At 46.0% G+C, this 25903-nt stretch overlaps 1 protein-coding gene across 5 annotated transcripts in view; it reads right to left on the reverse strand.

Moving 5' to 3' along the window:
- ARHGEF6 (Rac/Cdc42 guanine nucleotide exchange factor 6) overlaps positions 1-25903 on the reverse strand; it is a 108292-nt gene that overhangs the window by 65052 nt on the left and 17337 nt on the right. For all 5 annotated transcript variants that reach the window (XR_003905015.1, XM_029929733.1, XM_029929732.1 and 2 more), the window contains 3 exons: positions 10059-10143; positions 7602-7726; positions 6133-6334 (listed from right to left, as the gene is read on the reverse strand). Coding sequence is in view for 4 of the 5 variants with exons in the window: in XM_029929733.1 (XP_029785593.1) it covers positions 6133-6334; positions 7602-7726; positions 10059-10143 (412 nt within the window). In the remaining variant the exon portion in view is untranslated. The remainder of the gene's footprint in view (positions 1-6132; positions 6335-7601; positions 7727-10058; positions 10144-25903) is intronic.

Raw genomic sequence — 25903 nt, forward strand, 5'->3', positions numbered from 1 at the left:
CCACCTCCTATCCACCCCCAAAATAGGAATAGAGTGGAACTCCTTCAACTCAATAAAATGTTTCTACCAAAACCCCGCAGCTGGCATGGACATAAATGGCGCAAGATGTTAAGGCTGAGTGTGGTTCCCCCTGAGATCAGGAACAAGGCAAGGTGGTCTCTCTCACCACTCTTATTCAATTCAGTTCAATTCAATTCAATTCAATTCAATTACTGACATCAATCAACATCATGAAGAATTCAAATGGGTTATCTGGCATAATATAATGCCACCAACAGCAGTATCCCACAGATAAATTATTAAGAAACCCTCCTAATCCATGGGGCGCCTGGGTGGTTCAGTTGGCTGAGCATCCGACTTTGGCTCAGGTCATGATCTCACAGTTTGTGGGTTCGAGCTCCCTGTCAGACTCTGCGCTGGCAGCTCAGAGCCTGGGGCCTGCTTCTGATTCTGTGTGTCCCTCTCTCTCTCTGTCCCTCCCCTGCTCATGATCTGTCTCTGTCTCTCAAAAATAAATAAATGTTAAAACAAATTTAAAAAAAGAAACCCTCATAATCCTGATAGAAATTTGTCCTATCACCACCAACAGGCAATAGGAATCTGTATAGTAGTAGAAATTTAATTAGCCAGCTATCTAATTTCCTCACTTGATATCTATATTTACCTGCTAATAAGAAGTTTTAGAAGAAGGATTTAATGACCCTTTAACAGAACCAGTTGCAGAAAACTTAATTTGCTTAAAATATCTGTTCCAATCATCCTTGCTTCAATACTTCCTTGGCATGGAACTGTTGCCAGGAAAATTTTGATGCAAAGTCCTTAGCTTTTCTCTAAGACAAAAATGAAAAAGAGATATAATTTATGGTGTTACTGATGTATTGGCAGGAATTTTTTAAGTTTTTTTGTAAAGTTTTTTATTTTATTTTTGACAGAGAGAGAGCTCGTGAGCATGAGCTGGGGATGCACAGAGAGAGAGGGAGACACAGAATTCGAAGCAGGCTCCAGGCTCCGAGCTGTCAGCACAGAGCCCGACACAGGATTTAAACTCACCAACTCTGCGATCATGACCTGGGCCAAAGTCAGACACTCAGCCAACTGAGCCACACAGGTGCCCCTTTTTAATTTTTTTTAAGTTTTTATCTTATTAGGATTTAAAAAAATTTTTTTTCTGTTTTTTTATTTGTTTTTGAGAGACAGAGAGAGACAGCATGAGCAGGGAAGGGTCAGAGAGATAGGGAGTCACAGAATCCGAAGGAGGTTCCAGGCTCTGAACTAGCTGTCAGCACAGAGCCCAATGCGGGGCTCGAACCCATGAACCGTTAGATCATGACCTGAGCTGAAGCTGGAAGCTTAACCGACTGAGCCACCCAGGTGCCCCAGGAATTTTTTAAATGTATAAATAACATGTTAATTTATAGGTCACCACTGATTTTTAAGTAAAGGACTGAAAATGGTATCAATGGCTAATTTCCTTATTTATAATGTATCTGACTCAAAGAAAGGATCAAAGGCTTCATAACATCACCACTGTCCACGTCCAATCATTCTTGGTGGGAGGCTTTTATTATCATGGTCACCAAAACCTACTCTACCTTCAGCCTCCAGTTCATGTTGAAAAGAGTCTTGTGAGCGCCTCTGCCTGATCAGAGGGACAAAGCTGTCACCAGGGCCTTGACTATAATTATCTTCTAGACAAAAGTTACAGCAGAATCTCAAACTTAAAATGCCACCCCTGAGGGAAACTTTACCAGAGCACAAAGTGCTCCCGTCGATGGTAGGCTCAAGGGAAGAAAAGTGTGCGAAGGGGTCAGGGTTGCATCATTCTGTTTTGAAGACAATACAAAGGCACATGGAAGATCAGCTACCATGACTGAAGGTCAGAATTACAGACTATTAGTGTGACCTCAGGGTTACACGTTTGACCCAAGAGTAAACAGACAAGAGATCACAGGAGTTCTTGACTTCCATGCCTGATTCAACCTCATAAACAACCCAAGAGTTTGTGTGGCCGTGGGGTTTACAACTCTCAATGGATGGTTTCATTTCGATGACAAAAGATGCATTTAATCTATGAATCATTTTTTTACAACTCTTTAAAGACAAATCTTCCCTATGCTTATACATCAGTATGAACTTCATGTGAAGAAATAAAACATTGACAGGTACATTTCTAAACCAAACATAAAATAGCACAACATTGAACTTAACGTGTGTCCCTCAGCAGCATCCTAAATAGGTTCTGGCCAACTTGCCACCCTGTGGAGGCAGCAAGAGGTGGGATGGGCAAGAATTCAGGTCAACAAAGACTTGTCACCTCTTCCCAACAGGACATTTGCATTAAGCCGATCTCCACCACCACCCGCAAGCTCACTCTGCTCAGTCCTACCACAGATCCTCAGTGGCTTTGGTCCTCCCCGACCCACCGCTATGGCTTCGATTGTCCTCCCCTCTCATCTGAACCTATCCACAGCCTACACGTCTCAAGCCCTACCTCCTCCACAAAGCCACTCCAACCTCCCCAGCCAGAGCACACTCTGTGTCTGCTGATAATCCGCCATGCATTTTACACTTTATCATCTACCACTTCACCACTTCTTCGTGGTCAGTTGTCAGTTTCATCTCCGGCTGTTAGGTCTCCCCCGGACTCCAAACCGATAATGACAACTACTTGCTGGAAATCTTCAGAACTACAGTGCTCCAGTGTCTCCACTCAACATGTCCAAAGCAACTCCTCATCTTCAGTGTCGAACACCCACCCAACACACACACACACACACACACACATACACACACACACACACACACGCATCCCCTCCTCATCCTATCTTTTCTATTAATGGAGTTCAGCACATATCAAACATTTTCCTATATTTCCTATGTCTAAAGCACTGTGTTAGGCACTATGGAGACAGAAATTTACAAAAATCAATAAGCTCTCCTCGATCCACATGTCAGATGAGCTAGGCACCCATCTTCCGCGCGCTAGTCTCCACAACGCCCTGTGTGCAACTCCATCACTGGGCTTCTATCACACTGCATTCTAATGAGATGTCCCCCATCACTAGACTATGAACAGGGGGACAAAACTCATGTCTTAGGTTTCTCTGGCTCACCAGGGCCTGGGACGGAGCCTGATATCCTAGCCATGACAAAGAAACTTTGGCTGGCTGGCTAGGTGCAGGCGCTTAAGGGGCGCACCCTCAAGCTAAGCCTCTTGACTTGGTGTTATCTTTACTTCCTCCCTTTTGCTCATAACAAACCATCTGCAAATTCTCCCGATTGTATTCTAACAGTATCTCCTGCATCCACCCGCTTCTTCCGCTCCACTATCACAAAAGCAGCCCACGCAGCTCTCTGGATTACCAAGATCTCAGCAACAGTCTCTCCTGGCTTTGTGTTGACTCCCTTCTTCATGTAGCTCCAGCCAAAGCCCCGCTCGTCTTTACTTGCCTTACCCTCAACCCGAATCAGCCTACCACTCACTCCACACCTTGCTACCTCCATGCTTTAACTTACTAACGCCCTCGAACCTACCTGTCAGGAGGTTCTTTTCATCCTTCAAGACCGATTCAAGTGCTTCCTCCTTTTCCTCCTTCCCCCGAGGTTATTGTTGGTAGAATCTTTTTTTTTTTTTTTTTGCTGCCCCAATAGCATCTTGTCTAGGCCTAGAGCTGTGTCTGCGTTACTTATCTTGTGCTATCGTGTTATTGCTGGTTATATACACCTATCTTGACGACTGGACTGTAAGGTCCTTAGAGTCTGTCCTTCTGAGGACAGACTATTATGGCCCCACCACCACCACTTCCAAGAATCTAACTGATGGTTAGTGAACAAGCTGAACAGAATGTAATGACCTGCCCCACAGTATTCATTCATTTTACAGATACAGACGGAGCCTAATCAAAACAGAAGAACATCACCCCCCCTCGTAGCATTTACATTCTGCTGGGAATATACAGATGGTAAATGAAATAAATAAGTACGTGTATACTATGTTAGGTGGAGAGAAATGGTAAACAAAAAAACAGAGCAGAGAAGGGGGACAGGGGCAATGGGATAGGATTCAATTTTCTTGGGTGACCAGGGAAGGCTACACTGCACAGTGGAAAAGGAGGCAGAGACCCGAAGGAGGTAAGTGAACCAGGCATGTAGACATCCAGGGACTATCCTACACAGAGGCTCAGCAAGCGATGTAGGCGTCCGTTTCTCACAGGAAACCAGGAGGCCAGTGTGGCTGAGGTGGAATGAGTGAGGGGGGAAAAGGAACAGAGAGGAAGTCAGAGAGGCAACCAGAAGCTGAATCCCAAAGGACCTTGGAAGCTAGCTGAGATGACACAGCCTTGGCTTTTACTTTTTGAGATGGAGAGCCATTACCCAAGTTCCATTTTGAAAGAATCACTCTGGCCACTGGGTTTAAATGAGGTCTAATTTCACTAGCAGGCTTCCTGGCCCCAGCTGTCCAGACCTCGATGGCTGGGTAAGATGCTCCAAAGGGTTACCTAGGTGCCCGCACCAGAGCCAGAGCTTGACAGGCGAGTCCTTAACTGAGTTCCAAACCGAAGACAGTATAAAAGAAATCCTACAGAAAGGGTCCAAAGCTCAGAACAAACGGTCCAGGGCAGTCCACAATGCAGCAGCCAGATAGGGCTACAAGGCATCTCAGGGAGGGACACGATAAAGAGGACATGCTGTCTGTCCACTTCCGGTGTCGTCTCAACAATGCCCCCAGTTCCCAGGCAAGGCAGCAAGCGCTGAGGCATTTCATTTGGGGGATAAAGACACTGAATCAAAGAACAAAGCTAGAGTGCAGCTGGGAAGGTAGAGACCCTAGCCAGAAAAAAGCAATTGAAAGATGTGGCGAGGGCTAAACATCAGCTGTGAGAATCATCAAAACCAAGGAAATTCCAAGCAAGGCCTGTGAAAATATTTCAGGAATCAACAGAAATGTCTCAATCCCCAGTAATAAAAAATGCTAAGGGGCACCGGCTTGGCTCCATTGGCACAGCACGCAACTCTCGACCTTGGGGTTGTAAGTTCGTGCCCCACGTAGACATGACTTAAAAATAAAATCTTTTTAAAAATGCCAAGAAGTCTACATATACATATCTAATTATAAATTTGTTAGTAAGCATTTATTGCATTAAGGGAGGTGCCACCCCCCCCCCCCCGCCGACCCTTAAACCAACAGGCAACACAGAAAAGCACACAAACTAAACTTTCCCTTAAATGCTTTAGGGAAAAGCTCCCAAGGATGGTTATCTAGGGGAGAACGCAAAGGAGAGAGGAATTTGTATCGCCTACATTATACATCTCTGTAATGCTTTAATTTATTTACAAAGAGCCTATAATTATATTAGTTGGTAGTATTAATTTCGAGTCATTAAAAAGCAATAAAGAGGTCCACAAAAGAAAAAATGCACACTGAGCAGCTAACCACGCAAAGAAGCCCTTGGGTAAATATTTTGGGGAAGTGAAAAGACATAATAATGTGAATAACCAAACACTATTTTATCTGTTTTGTGGCACATTTTTATATATCAGGTGATATGGGCAGGCCTTACTTTCTTAAAAGGCAAAGAAGTTACCTAAGAAAGTTCTAGAAGGACTCCTGAAGAATTATCAGATTTCGTTCTCCCAATATTATTACAATATTCAGAATCAAAGCAGCCAGACAGCCTCCTTCAGGCCCACGATTATTTCTCTAACACATGTCAGAGGCATTTAGACTTGGTCTGCTTAAAGAGCTTAGGGCTAAAAAAAGGAAGTTAGCACATGGCCTCTCTTATTATTCTTTTCTACTCTGGTGATTCTTGGAGCAGCAGGAAGGACTGTGCACTATATTACATGGGCGACAATGAAGAGACAGAAGGGGAGACAGTTAAGGTGTAACAGTTGTCTGAGCTTTGAATTCTTTTGCTTCTTTAGGTTTCTGCTGCCTTGATGTAATCTAAATGCAACTTCACTTCAAAATATGTAATCCCAGATCTTCCCCAGTTCTCTCCCATCCTTACTGTCGGCTTATCCATGCAAACACACAGTTTCTGTTGACCAATTAAAACGACAAGAGTTTCAGTAGGAGTACAAGAGGGTACAAGAGTCACGTGCCAAAAGGCATTTGAAAGATCCACTTACCACTGGATTTAATTTCTCGGACATAATTACTAGGGAACCAGCCTGTTCTGCCGTTTAATGTGCCTTCCCACCAGCCTCCTTCTTCAACTCTGGTGACATAAATGATGTCCCCTTTACAAACTGACAGTTCATCTTCATTAGTCTGTTTAAAGTTGAATCTTGCCTTTACTATCAACTGGTGGCCTCCATTTTCCGTCATCTCCTAGAGAAATAAAAGCCACACCAGATTAAGCACCCATCTAAACGGGGCAGGGGCAGGGATGACATGAATTGAGGCAAATAACGTGGGGTGAGCAAGGACAGAACCCCAGGTCCACTTCCGTCTTGGCTCAGAAGCGCATGCAACCTTTTGTGTTTATGAGACTGGCTCTTTTAAAGGGGGGGTGTGTCATAGCTTCCAGTCCCCTCTCCCCTCACCGGTTGCCTAAAGATACTTAGTAAATGAGCCAGGAAACAAAGTAGAGTGAGAAACTATTCCACCCTGCCTCTACCCAACACACAGACCCGGTCTTACATAATTAGACGGCCAAGATTAGGTACTAATCTACCCATAAAATCTGCCTCCCGCCTCTCAATTGCTAAGAATATCTTAAATTGGCTGATTCAGTCATATGCGAACATCAAATACCCCATAGTTACCTAAGCCGGGAGTTCTTAACCCGTGATGGGCCCCTTCGAGAATCTGATGAGCTCAGGAGATCTTTGCGAAAAACACACACCCCTAAGTCCCAAACACAGGAGGTCTGCACACAGTTGGAGAGGGTCCAAGGGGGTGTGGGATGGTAGTGTTCCTCAGCTCCCCAAAGGGATCTGTGATCTCAAAAGGTTAAGTGCTTTGGAAGTAATTAAAGTGCTTTGGAAGTAATAGCGCATGATGGGCTTAAAGCAAGTGGGTGGCTTTTGACAAGGAATAAAGGTCTGCGAAGAGCAGAGGATGAGGCTGAGGCGTTCCTCCCAAATAAAAGCTCCCATTAAGATCAAACGCAGAGATAACGGGGCTACACCTCCCTGGGAGTTCATCATCACAGGCTCAGTAGGAATGCAGGGCGAAAAATAAAATGACAATAACAATGATGATAGCAAGTAATGCATATCGATTGGCTGTTATGTGCCAGGCACCATTTAGTTCTCCTAATAAACCAGGGGTAGAGGAAATCCCAGCCAACTGCCATCCGGAAGTAGTTCTAACAACTTCCATTTGCCCGGCACTGTCTGCTAAACGCCTCCCTCAGTTCCAGGAAGGGGAGGACCTCTTGGACTTCAGCCCCGATGCTCGGACCCTCTGCCCCACATACCTCTGAGGCACGCCAGCTGGCCAGCCTGCACTGGCACTAGGTTTAAAAGTAGTTTATCGGCGATGCCCCAAACATACAGGACAGCCGGCTCGCCACACAGGGAGGTGAAATCAGGATATCGATTTCACTTGACGGACTTTAAAACAGGCAAGGGGAACAGGGTTCTATACTTACCACTGCCTTTGACTGTCTTTGCAACCCTGTAGCTGCGTTAACACCCGCGCCCTGGGGGCTCGTCTGAGAACCGTGAGCAGCACTAAGAGAAGAGGAACGTCCACATGGTCTTTCTGATAGCTGATCTGTGAAAAGAGGGAAAGGCAGGATAAAGGGAGGCACTCACGTCAGAAGCACGTCTAGAACATAAACATAACCTTTCAGGGGACACTGGCAAAGGCACCCTGGCCCTAATCCTCGAGGTTACCGTTCTGAACACGCCAAGTGAGTTTCCTCCCCGCCCCTCCCATTTTGGGGGCCAACGTCTCCGTAACCTTACTGGCCATTGCTGTCCAGTAGAATGAAAAACAGCGACAGAACCACATTTTCTCTTAACCCATTTCCCTACGACTCTCTCCCCTCTTGAACCAGTTGTGACAGTATGCCCTGTCATCCGAGGCAGAACTATATTGGGTACCAAACAGCTGTTTGTGGCTCTTATTACGTTGAAATATTTCAAACTTCTCTCTTTGTGTTTTGGCCCTTAACTGGGTGGTTCTTGTCTTCCTCATATGCAGTGACATGTGCAGCGTATGTAATGTAAATTCTCATGGGCTCTGGGGGTGCGGGATGGGGGGGAGGAGAAGGAGGATTCGAGGGAGAGTGTGTCCCGGGGAAAAAGATGCCATCTTCAAAAATCACACTCGAGAATCTTTTCTTCCTTGAAACCTTGTGAAATTTGATCAGAGCAGCGCTGAGCCGGGTGTTTTCCGTATGCTGACAGTGTGCTAAAGGGAGGACCTGGCTTCCTGACAAATTCAAATGAGGGTTCTTTTCCTCTCCGTTTATTTTTAAAAGACGTAAACTGCAAAAGTCTAAAGCCCAAACATTCTCTAGGCGACAAGCTCAGGATCCAAGTAATTTCCTTGATGCTGTGGGTTTTAACTTTCACCTCCTTGTATTTTATAAATATCCGCGGCAAGGGAAGAGACCACGAAACTTGCTAGCAGCGTTTGGCAAAGGAACGTATAATTTGGATGGCATAATGTTAAAATGATACGATCCTCCCAGCCTAGCACTGGCTAGTTGTCATACGTGTTAAATATAGTTACTCAAATTAGCTGTACTTTCTGCTATACGCCTTTGCAATAGCTCAAAAGCCTTCTTTTTTCCCAAATAGCAAAAGAACAACTCCAGAGAAGTATTTTTACATATATTTCTATTATATACAGCTCTTTTGACGAAAACTATAATTACTTGATAGCTTCCTAGATGCTCCATTCTATTTGGCACTTGCCTATATTGTCTGCTCTTGTGTGCTAATTGTTTCACGTGGGTAAGTTGAGGCTCCCTAAATAGACAGTCATTTTCTCAGGGGCGGGGACCGTATCTTACAGTTCCTTCATAGCACCTGGCGGTGCCCGGCACACAGCCTGTTGACTCTCCCAACAGTTTGGGCAGCGAGACCTGTGTTTGGGGGTCGGTCCAATATGGATTTGAATCCCAGCTCTGTCACTTACTTTCGAGTTGGGCAACTGCGGACCTGAGAACCTAATCATAATACCCAGCCCCAGGGGCGTTTCAAAGAGGAGACCACCAATGATTCTTAGAATTACTTAGACCCATGGTGAGGGCTCAATGCATTTTGACTATGGCTATTCCCAGCCAGCTATAGCAAAGATGCCTCCTTAATAGGAGTTATGGTTATATTCCAAGGCCGTGGGCGTTTTCTTCACGTTTACTAGGATTTAGAGTCAACACCTCCAACATGGTGGGTATTAAACATTGAAATAAAAAATATTCTTCTCACTCACTATGATCCTGGGGTTTCGATTCCAGTGCAAGGTTACTGACAACTTCTTTTACATGGACAAACACATACAAAAATCTATGAGAAAAACGTCTCTGGTGGGGAAGTAACTGGTATCTTCTGTAAACTTTATGAAAAGGGGAACTCATCTTTTCCTTTTCATTTTCATTTTCTGACTTGTCGTATTCAGTTGCTTATTCCGTAGCACTGGACAGAACAGTTTCTTGGCTCCTATCACCATATGAAGGGCATTACGATAACATCTATGATAGGTCTGTTTAAATCCTAAACTATGAACAATTTAAAAGGGGCGCCCGGGTAGCTCAGTTGGTTAAGCCTCTGACTCTTGGTTTCAGCTCAGGTCATGATCTCATGGTTCATGGGTTCAAGTCCTGCATGAGGCTCAGTGCGGGCAGTGCAGAGCCTGCTTGGAATTCTGGCTCTCTCTCTCCCTCTCTCTCTCTGCCTCTCCTCTGCTCACTCTCTATTCCCCCCCAAAGTAAATAAACAGTTAAAAAAGCATCGGACACCCACTGGGGTGTACTTGCAGGGAGGAGAGAGACGAGCACCGGTCAAACACTCCTGGCCACAGTTGGCCCCTGGGGCAATGAGAAGCCCATGGATCCAAACGGGTCACGCATGACTCCTAAATCATAGATCCAACTCACCTTCTGTTGCTCTGTTGACAGCTAAAAGAGTGCTCAGAACCTTGGAGAAATTGACCCCTGAATAAAGGTCATCAGGCTCAAACACCTATGAGAAAGGAAATTGAAACCGTCAGACACCGTTGAGTGTTCAACTCCGCAAACCAACCTATCAAAAAAAACGACCCTATCAACTTCCTCCAGCTCTCAAAAGCAAATGATGTAAAAGCTAAGAGCCGAACTTCTGTATAGCTTTGGGAGAAGTGAAAGCAGCCGTGCAGCCGTGCAGCCGCCTAATGACATGTGGCAGGGCCCTGGGTGACTCAGAGAGGCGCAGTGCTGGGAAATGAGAGCCAAGCTGAGAAGCAGAGGCCACCAGCAGCGGCGAACCTCTCACTATTCAGTCCCGTTCCAGGAGCCCCATATACACGGGTTACATTTCATGCCCACCACCCCCACAGTGCCCATCCAGCCCACGAAGAAGGTGCTGGAGCCCTTCCGACACGTTTGCCTCCGCTGTCCTCGCCACTGCCACCCACTGGGTCCCAATAACCTAGGATCCCACCTCCATGTCCCTCAAACTTTCCCAGGTCTGCCTTTGGCTCCCAGGCTTGGCTCCTGCTTTCTGCTGCTTGACCTCGCCCCTCTCAGCTCATCATCCTGGATTTGACCCTGTGCCGGCTCAGGTGACTTTTCCAGACATGACCTCTAGCCTTCCTAATACTCCTCAAGTGTCAGCAACAAAACACGAAAGAAATACAGTATTTCACATTGCCTTCATTCTGCTATGCCACTGTCCCTAGTGAAGAGTCCAATCGATTGTTGTTTTACATTTTTTTTATGTTTTTTATTTTATTTTTGAGAGACAGAGAGAGACAGCACGAGCAGGGGAGGGTCAGAGAGAGAGGGAGACACAGAATTCGAAGCAGGCTCCAGGCTCTGAGCTAGCTATCAGCACAGAGCCCTATGTAGGGCTCGAACCCACGAACTGCAAGATCATGACCTGAGCTGAAGCCGGACACTTAAGCGAATGAACCACCCAGATGCCCCTGTGCTCTTGTTTTAAATGCAAATTAGTTGTTGATTTGTCAATGTTTTCAACAGATTACAGTGTACGCAGAACTCTTCTAGTCTCATATATGTATATTTGAAGCTAGCAATATTCTCGAACACAGGCACAATCTAGTGATCTGCCAGCCAGCCCACAAAGTAGATATACGTATCGATAGGTAACCAGATGACCATGACTTAGGTGGAAGTGTACCTTCTAAAAAACATTTCATTTCAGGAGGGTTGGCTAGAAGTTTGAATTTTCAGAGTGCCTGGGTGGCTCAGTCAGTTAAGTATCCAACTTCGGCGCAGGTTATGATCTCACAGTTCGTGGGTTCGAGCCCCGTGTCAGGCTCTGTGATGACAGCTAGCTCAGAGCTTGGAGCCTGCTTCGGATTCTGTGTCTCCCTCTCTCTGACCCTCCCCTGCTCATGCTGTCTCTCAAAAATAAATAAAACATTTTAAAAAATTGAAAGTTTGAATTTTCTTTTCCCAGATGCAGTAACAGGAATAAAATGCACTTTTTCACATGGGACACCACTGGTAATGGGCTGTGTCCCATTAGACGGAGCCGTACGTCTCATTCCTGATCTGCATGTCTTCTGAGAGCCTCATCAAGACACAATTTTATCCTCTTGGTGGACATATTCTCCAAGACCTAAGCTCTGTCTCTGGAATGAAAATGTATAGTAGGGGCACCTGGGTGGCTCAGTCAGTTGGGCGTCCAACTTCGGCTCAGGTCATGATCTCACGGTTTGTGGGTTCAAGCCCCACATTGGGCTCTGTGCTGACAGCTCAGAGCCTGGAGCCTGCTTGGGAGTCTATGTCTCCCTCTTTCTCTGTCCCTCCCCCACTCATGCTCTGTTTCTTTCTGTCTCAATAATAAATAAACATAAAATTTATATAAAAAAAGAAAATGTATAGTATCCATGTTTTGTCAAATGGAGGAGGGGCGTCAATACAGACACTATGTGCAAATGTGCACGTATGAGTCTGTGTGTTCTGGGACTGATGATGATACTGTTCATTTAATCGATGATTGTTTTCCATTCAAACTTAATATGACCGCAAAGCCCAATCATATCTACAAATGACACGCTAGGGGCTCCTGGGGGGCTCAGTCAATTGAGCATCTGACTCATGATTTCAACACAGGTCAGGATCTCACAGTTCATGAGATCTAGCCCCCGAGTCAGACTCTGTGCTGGACGTGGACCTTGTGTGAGTTTCTCTCTCTCCCTCTCTATTCGCCCCCTGCTCATATTCCTTCTCTAAAAAAAAAAATGACACACTTTTTCTACTTTTAGTAACGGGCTAATCCCAGTATTACTAAAGAGCCAAATGACACTACAATCCAAATATGTTTCTGAATATGAAATTCAAACTTGTCCAGGAATAAAGGGGTAGGCATTCTGTTTTCGTTTGCAACAGACCTTGGAGAGAGTCTCTAGTACCCAGAGGATTCCAGATTCACCGAATCTCCGTTAGAGCATGTCAGCGGGAAAGTCTTAATGACATGTATGCCAAAACAGTAACAGAGTCAGAAATTCATTTGTTTTTAGCCCCTAATTCCTAATGGGAGTGTGGATGCGTGTGCTGGGTAGGTGTGGTGGAGACAGGTAGCCTAAAATAAAAAGCACAATATTAGCAGAATAAGACCTGAGAACACTAGATGTGATAAAACAAAAAAAACAAAACAAAAAAACAAAACACACACACACACACACACACGCACACACACACAAACACCTCCCCCCTTTCTTTTTGGATTGCTCCTTATCCAGGTTAACTGACTGCCTATATGTGGCAATCCTGGCCCATGTAAGGGGCCAGCACCCATACAAGGGTACTTGACTGAAATTAAGACAAATAACGTGATCAAAAATGAAAAATGCATCCACGAGAGTCACCGCATCTGCTTGCAGGAAGCTGCCTGGACTACACAGAGTTTCCTTTATAGAAAACCTCAGTACGAGAGCATTTCCCCACGGCCACTGTTTTTCCCACTGCGAGCCCTTTCTGGAGCACCAGCAACCACACAGGAAGGAGCTGCAAGAGGCCTCTGAGAGTTATGATTTCAGAGCAGTTGGAAGATTAAATATAACCGGGAACACCCCTCCACCGCCCAACACTTTCAGCTGTTATCCGTCTTTTCCAGCTTAATGGAAAGGAGAGGCATGAGACAAGTTTAGAGTCGATGGTGTGGAAAACGTAAAGACCTTGGTGCACAACTGGGAGAAAGCAAGGGAGGCTCCCCAGCCGTCGCGGAGACTGGAGGGGAGGACGAGGGCAAGTAGACTGCACTGCGGGCCGTTTGCCTGGTTAGTGTGGGTCCGGATGTGAGCCGGTTAGCTGCTGCCGGATCTGGGAAGGTCGGATGAACGGCAGGATTCCCTCCCTTCATCTATCACGACTGTGGTGCACACAAGAAAGGATGGTCTACTACTAGATGCTTTCAAGGTCTCGCCCCTCCTGCAATGGGATGAGGTGAAGTTCAACGACAACAACAAACATTTCCTCTATTCTGGGGAAGCAACAGGAGAGACAGAGATTAAACCTCATTACAGATTTTTTAGGGGGCGCCCGGGTGGCTCAGTCAGTTGAGTGTCCAGCTTTGGCTCAGGTCATGATCTCACAGCTCATGGGCTGTGAGGCCCGCGTTGGGCTCTGTGCTGACAGCTAGCTCAGAGCCTGGAGGCTGCTTCCAAATCTGTGTTTGCCTCTCTCTCTCTCTGCCCTTGCCTACTCACACTCTGTCTCTCTCTCTCTCAAAAATAAACCTTAAAAAATTGTTACCGATTATTTTAACTACTGTTGACCCTTGAACAACACAGGTTCAAACTGTGTGGTCCACTTCCACATGGGCTTTTTTTGATAAATACAGTGCAGTACTGTAAATGTATTTTCTCTCCCTTATGAGTTTTTTTTTAACGTTTATTTATTTTTGAGCGAGAGAGAGAGAGCAAGTGGGCGACGGGTAGAAATCGAGGGAGACAGAATCTAAAGCAAGCTCCAGGCTCCAAGGTGTCGGCACAGAGCCCGATGCGGAGTTTGAACTCATGAACTGTAAGATCAAGACCTAAGGTGAAGTCGGAGACTCAACCACTGGGCCACCCACGCGCCCTCTTCCTTATGAGTTGTTAACATTTTCTTTTCTCTAGTTTACTTCATTGTAAGAATGCAGTATATAATACATATAATATGCACGCTGTGCTGTTACTAACTGTTGATGTTATCAGTAAGACTTCGGGTCAATTTACATAAGGTCCAATACTACATCAGCAGCTGAAATCACGCAAGATACTTAATTTTTAAATGTTTCCTCACATCTTTCCATTGTGGGCATCCACAATGATGGCAAAACGTCTTTTCCGTCCACTAAACACCAGGTGTCGATTCTACACCGTTGGGGACGTGGCCCTATAAACCACACAGAAATTCCTATTTTCATGGTTTTACGAATAGACCTTTTTAGGGTACTTTTCACTTTCACTATGGATGTTGTTTTGCGACGGTTTCCCTAAATTGACCAGCGCAAGGAAGCAATGAGAAGAAAATCTCCAGACCCCCCCCCATTCCCTCACTGACCTTACAGGTGCACTGTACGACTTACCAAACCCTTGCCACATGCCGACACCGCGCGCACAGACACTTATACGTCTCCATTCACTGCACACGAGTCTCCCAGGAAGCCTGTAACATAGGCACGTTCGTTCCCCCATTTTACAGATGAGCAAGCTGAGACTCCGAGCAGTTATGTCACCCAGCAAGACAGTGATGGGAGCAATGCAGCTCCAAGAGAGAGGGCTCGGAGGGGCACTCTGGCCCTGTCTGCGTGCTTCCCACTGTCCCGAGGCATTGAAAAGAAGAAGAGGAAATCTGTGCATTTGCACACAAAAAGAGATCCCTGAATGCTGTCGACACACATAGCATCTGCATCAAGGTCGTTACAACCTCTAAGAGGATTAATTCCATGAATCGTGGCAAAGAGGAAATCTCCCCTATGACCGGACTGTCTCGGCAGGTGCCGGTCTGCTCCAGTCAAGCCCCGACCCGGTAGGCACCTACGCCTGTTTGCAGGAAGTGGGGAAGGGCCGCACTGAGCTAGTGCTATGTGCTCCTTTGATTCCGCCTTGCAAGCCGCCGTCCGTATTTGTCAGGCGTTGGCTGGGTGGGTGTTCAGCCAGTGGTTACAGGGCAAACCTAAACTATTCCTTGGCACCTTGCGTTAACCACCTGACAACACCAGTGACAGCTCTGGCCGCATCTTTGTTAAGAGAAGCAGCCACACCACAGAACGGGGTGTCAGAACAGGGTCACTGGGCTTCAGTATCACTCAATGGACTTCCATTTAAAGTTCATTTGGGGGGGGAGGCGCCTGGGTGGCTCAGTCGGTTGAGCATCTGACTCTTGGTTTTGGCTCAAGTCATGATTTCATGGTTTGCGGGTTCGAGTCCCACACCTGCCAGTGCACAGCCTGCTTGGGATTCTTTCCTTCTCTCCCTCTGCCCGTGTTCCTCCCCTGCTCGTGCTCGCTCTCACTGTGTGTGTGTGTCTCTCCCTCTCTCAAACAAAATAATAAACTTAAAAAATAATAAGGTTAATTTAGGGTTTGGAGTGACCACAATAGTCTCCATCACTCAACTGCTAAAATGCAATTGGCACGCCTGGGTGACTCAGTCACCTGAGCATCCGACTTCAGCTCAGGTCATGATCTCATGGTTCGTGGGTTCGAGCTCCAGAGCCTGGAGCCTGCTTTGGATTCTGTCTCTCCTTCTCTCTCTGCTCTTCCCCCACTCATGCTCTCTCTCTCAAAAATAAACATTAAAAAATTGTTTTTAATGTAAACCCAATTAACTAAAAAGCAAATAATTCAGTGGAACCCCATGGGTGCAGCCTCTGTTTCAGGCCCATTAAAAACAAAAAAACAGATTCCAAATAGTTTAAGAACATTCCATCTCTCCCTCATTCCTACTGGGTAAAATCTGACATTCCTGTAGCCCATCTTGAAGCACATTCTCCAAATCTCACAGCTGAGCACACCGCCTCTGTTAATGCCTGAACTTTGGAGGAAATGTCATTACATGGTACATCGGAGCAAAGCAAACCTGACTGCTTAGTCATATCTCACTGGGTGGCACTGCTCGTGGCTCTGCAAGCACAACCCAGGATGTGTCCACACAGCTCCTACTGAAAGCACTCCCAAAGTCAGCACCAAATAATGCTTTGTGCTCAGAAATGCACTCAATTAGCCACAGGCATTCCACTAACTAGAATGCAGAGAGCAGCATTTGCATTTTGCTTGGTTTTTAGTAAGAACTTTCTCTCGGATATGGAGCAAACTCAAGAGAGCCGACTCTGTTCTCCACTCCTATCTCCTTCCTTTCTCTCCATTTCAGCAATTCGAGGAACAAGATCTGACTTGTGCATGTAGCCGCAATAACATCAGGGTTGCAAAAGGGCAATGGTATGAGGGGTCAGAAGATCTGGATTCCAATCCCAAATTAGTCACTCTGGAGCAGTTGTGAGGACCTTAGGAAAGCAACGCCACTTTTCTGTGACTCTGTTTCCCTTCTGGAATATGAGAGAGGGTTCTGACCAAACCACTCAGAGGCAGCACCTTGGCCGTGTCCCCAAGGTCCAGAATCTGCTCTTCATTTCTCATCACTCTGGAAAATGGACTCACACCAACCAAGCTCACAAAAGGCCAATGCCTAAACCAAAAGGCCATTTTGCATAGTTCTGCTAAAAGAAATAAACCATTAAGAAGATTGGATACTGGGGCACCTGGGTGGCTCAGTCAGTTAAGCATCTGGCTTCGGCTCAGGTCGTGATCTCACGGTTTGTGGGTTGGAGCCCCACATGGGGCTCTGTGCTGACAGCTCAGAGCCTGGAGCCTGCTTCAGATTCTGTGTCTCCCTCTCTCTCTGACCCTCCTCTCCTCACACTGTCTCTCTCTGTGTCTCAAAAATAAATAAAAAACATTAAAAATTAAAAATTTCAAACGACCTCTAAAAAAAAAAGAAGATTGGATACTGCCATTTTATGGCCAGCATATCACTCTCTCCCAAGAGAGAAATCTGCATGATAAGCTAAATCAGAAATAGAAATGTGTTGGATAGTATAGAATCTAAGCAAAGGGGTTCTGGGATACCACAGGCTAATTTAACTACTACCTGTTTATTAGTGGACTTTTTCAAAATGTCATTTTTTTAAAAAGTAACCTATTTGGGGAGCCTGAGTTAAGCATCCAACGCTTGATTCTGGCTCGAGTCATGATGTCACACGTAATAGGACTGAGCCCCGCATCAGGCTCTGTGCGGACAGTGCGAGCCTGCTCAGCCCTGTATCTCCCTCACACTGTCCCTGCCTCTTCCCCGCTCACTATCTCTCTCTCAAAATAAATAAAAATAAAACTTTAAAAAATAAAAATAGGGGCGCCTGGGGGGCTCAGTCGGCTGAGCATCTGACTTCAGCTCAGTTCATCATCTCACAGTTCCTGAGTTCAAGCCCCACACGGGGCTCTGTGCTGACAAGCCAGGAGCCTGCTCAAACTCTGTGTCTCCTCTCTCTCCGCCTCCCCGGCTCATGCTCTGTCTCTCTCTCACAAATCAACAAACATTTAAAAAATAAATAAAAACAAAAATAAAAATAAAAAATGACCTATTTATAAATTCTGGCTCTATCTTGCTGCCACTGCCTGGTGGCACTTAGCATGTGACTGTGGACAGCTTTAACCATCTACATCCTTTTAATTTTGTTTTTACATGTATTTATTTTTGAGAGACAGTGTGAGACGGAGCGTGAGCCAGGGAGGGGCAGAGAGAGAGGGAGACAGACTCTGAAGCAGCCTCCAGGCTCCGAGCTGTCAGCACAGAGCCCAATGCAAGGCTCGAACTCACAAACTGTGAGATCATGACCTGAGCCAAAGTTGGACACTTCACCGACTGAGCCTCCCAGGTGTCCCTAACCATCTACATGCCTCTGTCTCTATGGGTTTGTACAGCATCATTCTCCATAACTAATATGGGCTTCTAGATTGCCTGGACCGTATCGAATTCAGAGCCAGGAAGTTCGGCTCCACGGAGCGCCCATGACAGGAGGGAAGAGGTGAGTGTGACCCCTCACTGCTCTCATCTCAACACAACATCACCAAATCCTGCTGGCTGCTTTCGCATCACCAACACCTCATGGCCTCCAATCTTCCTTGTTAGCACTCCTTTGGGGGAAAGACCCCTTTCTCCACAACAGGGGGTATCTTCAATGGAGTATTAAGTGTTCCGGGAAGGAGGGGAATGAGTGAGGAAGGATCTAGGCACAGAGAGAATAGCGGGCTTTGGATGACTTCACCAAGAAGAGAGGAGGCAGGAAGGGAAGGGAAAGATGACATCTCTCTCGTTAATTGGGCTTGCCAAGCCGAGGACAGGAAGCAGGGCGCCCAGACCCAGCTGCTGCTCAGCCAGACGCCATTGCGGCCCGCCCCTCCCCTCCTCTGCACTCTTGTCACTAGAGCCTTTGCAGGAGCTGCATTGGCTGCGGGTTTCTGAGGGGTGGGGCAGACGGGTGATTCCTCAGCTGCTAGAAGCATCTGGATGCCAGACCTGGGGGTGTGCTCCCCAAGCTCTTCACCCGCACCCCCCACCCTGGAGAAGGGGCCTTATTTCCTAGCGTTCGAAATTGGAATGCAGAACACATTTTCGCAGAGGCATAGTGTCACATCTGCCACTTAGTCTGTGAATTCTACAGTTCAGCTGCACTTATTAAACAGGCTGTGGTGGGCCAGCCAGAAAGCAGGATCGCTGCGTAGAACCCGGTTTCCATGGGAAAAAATGTTTTCTGGTCTCCGAACAATAACTTGCCAATCAACTTTCGGCAAAGAGCCTGTTTGACACTGAAGTATGCCTGGACGTGTGGTCCCCAACGAGTGTCCACATTCTTTACCCTTTCTCCTTGTTCTTGCGTGTCAAGGACGAACAATTACTGTCCACACTATTTATCGCCGAACTGCCCATAATCAGAAGGATACAATGTGAAGATGAGAATATCACCAGAGATTGTGACAGTCCACAAGTCCTGGCTGTTGAATAGGCCAGGCAGTTAAGGGGGAGAGTCACTTGTGAAGATAGGGCGCTGGCCCTCCCAGCTCGCCTAGGAGTTTGCTCAGGTTCAAGGTGGGAGTCCTAGGGCACCTGGGTGGCTCAGTCGGTTAAGCGACCGGCTTCAGCTCAGGTCATGATTTCACGGTTCATGGGTTCGAGCCCTGTGTCAGGCTCTGTGCTGACAACTAGCTCAGAGCCTGGAGCCTGCTTCTGATTCTGTGTCTCCCCCTCTCTCTGACCCTCCCCTGCTCGCGCTGTCTCTCTCTGTCTCTCAAGGTGGGAGTTCTGGAGCCCAGGAGAACCAACAGCTTCACTAAGAGTCCCAGGCACTGGAGAGACTGAGGTTCAATGAACCCCATGATGTGATCAGGCAGGGATGAGCCCAATGGGAAAAGGAACCATGGTGAGGTCGCTTTACACAGCAGCTCCTTTGGCCTTCTGGTCTGTACTGATGCTGTACACTTCTGCCCTCCACCACCCACCGCTGTAAATAGTCTCTGTTTCTTCGGTGGGTGTTAAGATCCGCTCTGGGGTTCCAACTAGAAGGCGGGCTCTTGCAAGTCCCAACTGCCCCACAGATGTAGCCCAATATTCGACATACGTGAGACACTCAGTAAATGATCATTCATTGGCTGATCAACAGGACGTACTGGCAGAGAAACTGAAGCACAAGCTATGCCTCGAAGGTTAGCCCCATGAAGCCCGTGGTTAAAAAAACGTTTTCACATCTGTATCCTCGATGTTTAGAAGAGGGCCCATCACGCGGCTGGCGCCTAATAAATATTTGACGAATTCATGAATGTTTACAAGCTCTTGCCAATCGATGATTAATCATAATCGAAGAAACAGCATTGCCAAAATTACAGTACAGTTAAAAAGACGTATGATTAAATATTTTTAAAAAATCAGGGGAGCCTGGGTGGCTCAGTTGGTAAAGCATCCGGCTTCTGCTCAGGTCATGATCTCCCAGTTCGTGGGTTTGGATCCCACGTCGGGCTCTGTGCTGACAGCTCAGAGCCTGGAGCCTGCTTTGGATGCTGCGTCTCCCTCTCTCTCTAACCCTCCCCTGCTTGCGCTCTGTCTCTCGGTCTCCCAAAAATGAATAAACGTCAAAAAAAAATTTTAAGACATATGATTGAGGAAGAAAAACTCAATTTCCATGTGACCGCCTAGGAAACACCTATTGGCTAAAATCACATACACCCGTATCCATCTGCACAATAAAGCTCTGTGACTGTGAAGTGACCAAAGGTACTTCAGACTCCATGGCTATGCATTTCACTGAGTTATGTGCCCGGTCTGGGCCAAGTCTGCAATTGCTGGCCTGTGCCAGGTAGGACCAGTGCCTTTCATTCTCCCCACCGAACACCGGGACCTACGAATCATAGAGAAAGGAAGCATGAAAGAGCTGAAGGATTTTACCACTTTGCTGGGGTTGGCCATACTGTTTGAACTATTTCATTGTCCAAAGCTTAAATGACAAGCAGCAGAAGCCACACTCACCGGTTTGGCACCATACTCTAGCACAGGCTCCACCAAAGGAGCTCAGGAGAAGCAAGAAGTGGCGACAGGCAAACTGAAAGCCTACGATCCACACGCCCCAAGTCCCGCTTCTACTAGCTGATCTGGGTAGGAAGGATGTCGTGCCAAAGTGGCATGGAGAGATCACCCTCCACAATATATTTGGCAAAGAGTTTTGGCACTCCTTGCTCATGGCTGTAAGTGAGTTGCATTTTCAAAAGGATGTCCTTTTCAGAATTGCCCATCAATGCCTAACAGATAGCAGTTAATTTTCCTCCACCTGATCTCAAACAAGATTTACACCTAGGCTACAAGCCACGCACCGTAAGGTTGGGTGTTTGGAGCTCCGATGTCAGGCACATCAGAGGTGGTGCTTTCCATGAACACCCATGTCCCTCAGCTTAACGGAACCCAGACTGTAAGTGCCTATGAAATCAAATGTGCACTCTGCAGCCGGGCAGTCCAATTTCATCTCAAGCCCCATCGTTTCTCACCATCGTCTCCTAGGATGTCCCAGAATCCTTCACTTGCTTCACTGTGTCTCTCTCTGACATGTACACTTCTCCTGATGGAAAATTTTGCTCAACCATTTGTTTCTGTTTTGTTTTGAGTTTATGTATTTATTGGGGGGGGGTGGAGAGCAAGTGAGGGAGGAGCAAAGAGAGGGAGATAGAGGATCCCAAGCAGGCTCTGCGCTACCAGCGCAGAGCCCCATACGGGGCTTAAACTCGAGAACTGGAGCCGAAGCTGGACGGTTAACTAACTGGGCCATCCAGAGGCCCCTCCTCTACCATTTGAATCCCACTTGTCCTTTGGGGCCGAACCAACATCACTCTCCTTCACAGGGTCTGCCCCAAACACTACCCCTCAGGCTACCATGGATTCTTCCTCTGAACTCCATATTAGGCTCTAGACCCTAGAACCACTAAGCCGGAGAGCTCACCATACACTGCAATCCGCTGCTCCGTGCTGCGATTTCCCACAATGCCAGGCACAGCCCCCAGCACACAGACGGTGACCGAGCACTGGCTGACCCTCAGTCTTTCCTTTCCACCTAGCAGTTAAACAGGTACTTCTTCCGCCGGAACACCTGCCCTTTCGGCATGTCTGCCTCCAAAGGAAAGACCAAGAAATGGACATTTTTTTTTTTCTGGCAGAACTTGATAAACTGGGGCTTATCTCTTTTCCATTGCTTGGTAAAATAGATTCTTCTTGAACACCGTGATTTCAGAGAAGGTAAGAACGTTGAAGGAAGCAAAGGTACAGCCTGGGATTACATTGGAGAATCAAAGTTACAGAGTCCTAATGTGCCAGCGTCAGACTTTGAAAACCCATAGAAATCAAGAGTTTGGGATGACTGGAAAAGCAGAAAAGGTCTCTCAACCATCATGGGACCAAACTCACATACCATTAACTTCCTTTTCTTTTCTTTTTTAATTTGTGAAAAACGTGAAACATGTAGTCCAGCCTGGCAGAAAGAAATTGAGAAATATTGTATAAAAAAAACCCTCAGCTTTCTTTTTATCCTTACTTTCATTCTCTAAAGAGTCATTGCTATGAATAAAAGTCAACTCCTGATAATTTACACATAGCCTCTTAGATATAGGAGCTATCTAAAATAAATTTAAAAAAAACACATCCAGTCAGGGGCACCTGGGTGGCTCAGTCAGTTAAGTGGCCGACTTTAGCTCAGATCATGATCTCACAGTCCGTGGGTTCGAGCCTTGCGTCGGGCTCTGTGCTGACAGCTTGGAACCTGGAGCCTGCTTCCGATTCTGTGTCTCCCTCTCTCTGCCCCTCCCCAACTCACGCTCTGTCTGCCTTTGTCTCTCAAAAATACAAATAAACATTAAAAAAATGTTAATGCATTCATTCTCCATTCAACAAATATTTACTGAGCACCTGGTATAATACACCAGGGACCAAGAGATAAATTTGTTGTCTGATGAAAAATAAAAAGGAACGTATGTAAAATGTTACAAAAAAGAAGCCACCCGTGGGCTTAACCACTACACCATTGTTTCCCATCCTGTTGTCTCACCTGGAAAGTAATGTTTAGATCCCAAATCAAGATTTTCCCCAATCCATACCACATTCCCAAACATCATCATGGCTTCAAAGAATGCAAACTGGTCATGTTACAGCACAATGTTATTTACACAATCACATTTGTGGCCCCAAAGAAGCGGCTAAGTTTCTTTTGTTGCTAAAATCCTGGTTTGCAGACACATCTCACAAATTATTGGTAAGCATCCTGCGTGCTAGAGACCTAGCCATGAAGAATCGATGAACAGGCACCTGAATGGCTCAGTTGGTCTAAGTGTACAACTTCGGCTCAGGTCCCGATCTCACGGTTCCTGGGTTTGAGCCCCACAGCGGGCTCTGTGCTGACAGCTAGCTCAGAGCCTGGAGCCTGCTTCCGATTCTGTGTCTTCCTCTCCTTTGCTCCTTCCCCACTCACTCTCTGTCTCTCTCTCTCTCTCAAAAATAAATAAACATTAAAAAAAATAGATGAATTAGAAGATGGAATGTTCAGGCCTATTTCACAGGCTGTGCTCTTCCTAAAAGATGCTAAGAGCTTAAAACTTTAAAGAGGCCTCTTAAAATTATGTCCACATTTCCAAGGGCAGAAAACCTGTCTGCTATTGTCCTAAGGTAAGACAAGGACTTAATAACCGTGTCACTCACTGCTTTGCAAGCTGCTCCTTCCACTTTCTCTTAATTTTATCCTTCGTTTTCCCTATTTCCCTTTTCAATCCCTCAACTGATATGTCTTATCTCTGTAATAATATTCAAATTCCTAAGAAAATATAAAGCTGGCATTTTACTCTATTTGTCTAAGCGGAACTTAATTAGCAAGGTAGATCTGCCAGAAGTCAAACAGAAATGATGGGTGGCTCTGTGTTCTTTCAGATGAGCCACCTCTCAGAAGCCATACACCCCTGTGTGTGGTCGGGTCCCGTCCGCTGGGGTCTGCCCAAGCCAGAGCCGATCAAACAGGTATCTGACACCCTAAGCCTGTCTTCCAGATGAGAGCAGAGGAAGTGGCAATGTCATGTGGAAATGTAGGTACTGAGCAGCTTCTGAACTGGGGGGACATATATCCCCTCCAAAAAGTGGGTAAGTAGCGCCTGAGTGGCTCAGTCGGTTAAGCGACCGGCTTCAGCTCAGGTCATGATCTCATGGTTCGTGGGTTCAAGCCCCACGTCGTGCTCTGTGCTGACAGCTCAGAGCCTGGAGCCTGCTTCGGATTCTGTGTCTCCCTCTCTCTGTGACCCTCCCCTGCTCGTGCTGTCTCTCTCTATCTCTCAAAAATAAATTTTAAAAAATTTAAAACAAGAGTCTACTAAATAAACAAATAAATAAATAAATAATGGGTAAGCAAAGGCCCTAAAAAACTAGCAAGTGCCCTCACCCTTCCTCATTTGCAGTTCAAAGGCCAGACTTTGTACTCTTTTTAGGAAGTAACCCCATAGTCTGCTGATCCCTGGGGGCCACCTGGGGAGGGGGGACAACATATGACAACATATGACCAGATTAGAATGGGGCTGGAGTAGGGTATCACTGGCCAACATTGCGTGGTTTTAGTGAAGAGCTATTTTGTGCTCTGTTGCCCCCAGCAACAGCCTGTTAGAATCAACATTAAAACCAAATTAGAGGGGCACCTGGGCGACTCAGTCCCTTGAGTGGCCAACTCTTGATTTTGGCTCAACTCATGATCCCAGGGTTATGGGATCAAGCCCCTCCCCTCCTCAAGATCTCAGGGTGGAGCCTGCTTGGGATTCTCTCTCTCCCTCTTCCCCTCCCATGCTTGTGCTCTCTCTCTCTAAAATAAAAAAAATAAAAAATTAGAGTGAGATTCAAAACAAGGTCACTTGTACATCACCTATCAGAAAGATTCAATTGATCAAATTTTCTAACAATACACATTCCTTTTGGTATTATCAATATACATTCAACCCAATTCAGACATGACATGCTTCTTTTTTAAGTACTGCATACCGCATTTTTTTCTGGTACACAGGCAAGTGATTTTGATCTTCTCTCTCAACTATGCCCGATTCAGCAGGTTTATTACTTATTTCCCAGGGGCAAGGGAAAATGTTTTTTGTCAGTCATCACCAAACATAGAAAACCATTGTCAAAGGGTTTAACTAAAACAACAAATCAAAAACAAAAACAAAAAGCCAGCATCTTACTCTGGAGTGCATGTTTAAATCTCAAGCTAGTGAGAAACTGAAACTATTCCTTTTTTCACATTCTTCTAGTTTATGCATCGACTAGAAAAGAGTGAAAGGCGTTCCTGATTTTTCAATTCCAAGAGGAATCCGTCCAAACGGGTTCTATTATTAGCACACAAAATGGTAACTCAAGGAATTACTGTGGTCAGGAACTGAATAATTCGTAGTCTTGGAAGAATTCCACGGCTTTGTCTTCTCCGGGTCCTCCTTGGAACCAGAACCCCACACGCATTTCTAGTCCTGAGTCCTCATAAAGGAAACCATAAACAAATTGTTTTCAGCCATTAAAACTTGGCCACGCAAAGCATCAAGAAGAGCAGCAAGACCGCCAGCTGAGACCTTAACGTGAACGTGAACTTTTACAACCAGTTCATGAAACTCTTAAGATTATCCCAAAATGGACAGACATTACAGTTAAAGTTTCCCATCTCTGCTCCGTGGATTTCACTGCCCCATGATATCACAGGAATTTAAACTGTCTTCATGTAGCTTTCCAAATAAAATATGTCAACAGATTAAATAGGACATGTGAATAACTTTAAACACACTTCAACACACTCTAATCTAAATTCAAATTATTTTCTATGATGGGAGGCACTGAGATTTTCAAGTCCAAATGAAAAGGAAGAGCACTTCAATTAGTGAGAGAAAGATGTTAATCATGTTCAAAGGACTGGTAAACACAAGATGAAATGCCAGGGCTGCCACCACTATTTACCCAAAGTTTCCAGAAAATGCTCAAATTTGTTTTGCCTTCAGAAGAGGGCTGTTAAGTATTAGAAAATATGTGGGGATTTTACCAGCAATTTTGCTTTTAAAAAATGTTCTTTTCCAGGGCTGTCTAGGTGGTTCAGTCAGTTAAGCATCTGACTCTTGGTTTCTGCTCAGGTCATAATCTCTCAGTTTATGGGTTCGAGCCCCGCATTGGGCTCTGCAGTGACAGTGCAGAGCCTGCTTG

Source organism: Suricata suricatta, chromosome X (assembly GCF_006229205.1).
Source record: "Suricata suricatta isolate VVHF042 chromosome X, meerkat_22Aug2017_6uvM2_HiC, whole genome shotgun sequence".
NCBI classification, from domain to species: domain Eukaryota; kingdom Metazoa; phylum Chordata; class Mammalia; order Carnivora; family Herpestidae; genus Suricata; species Suricata suricatta.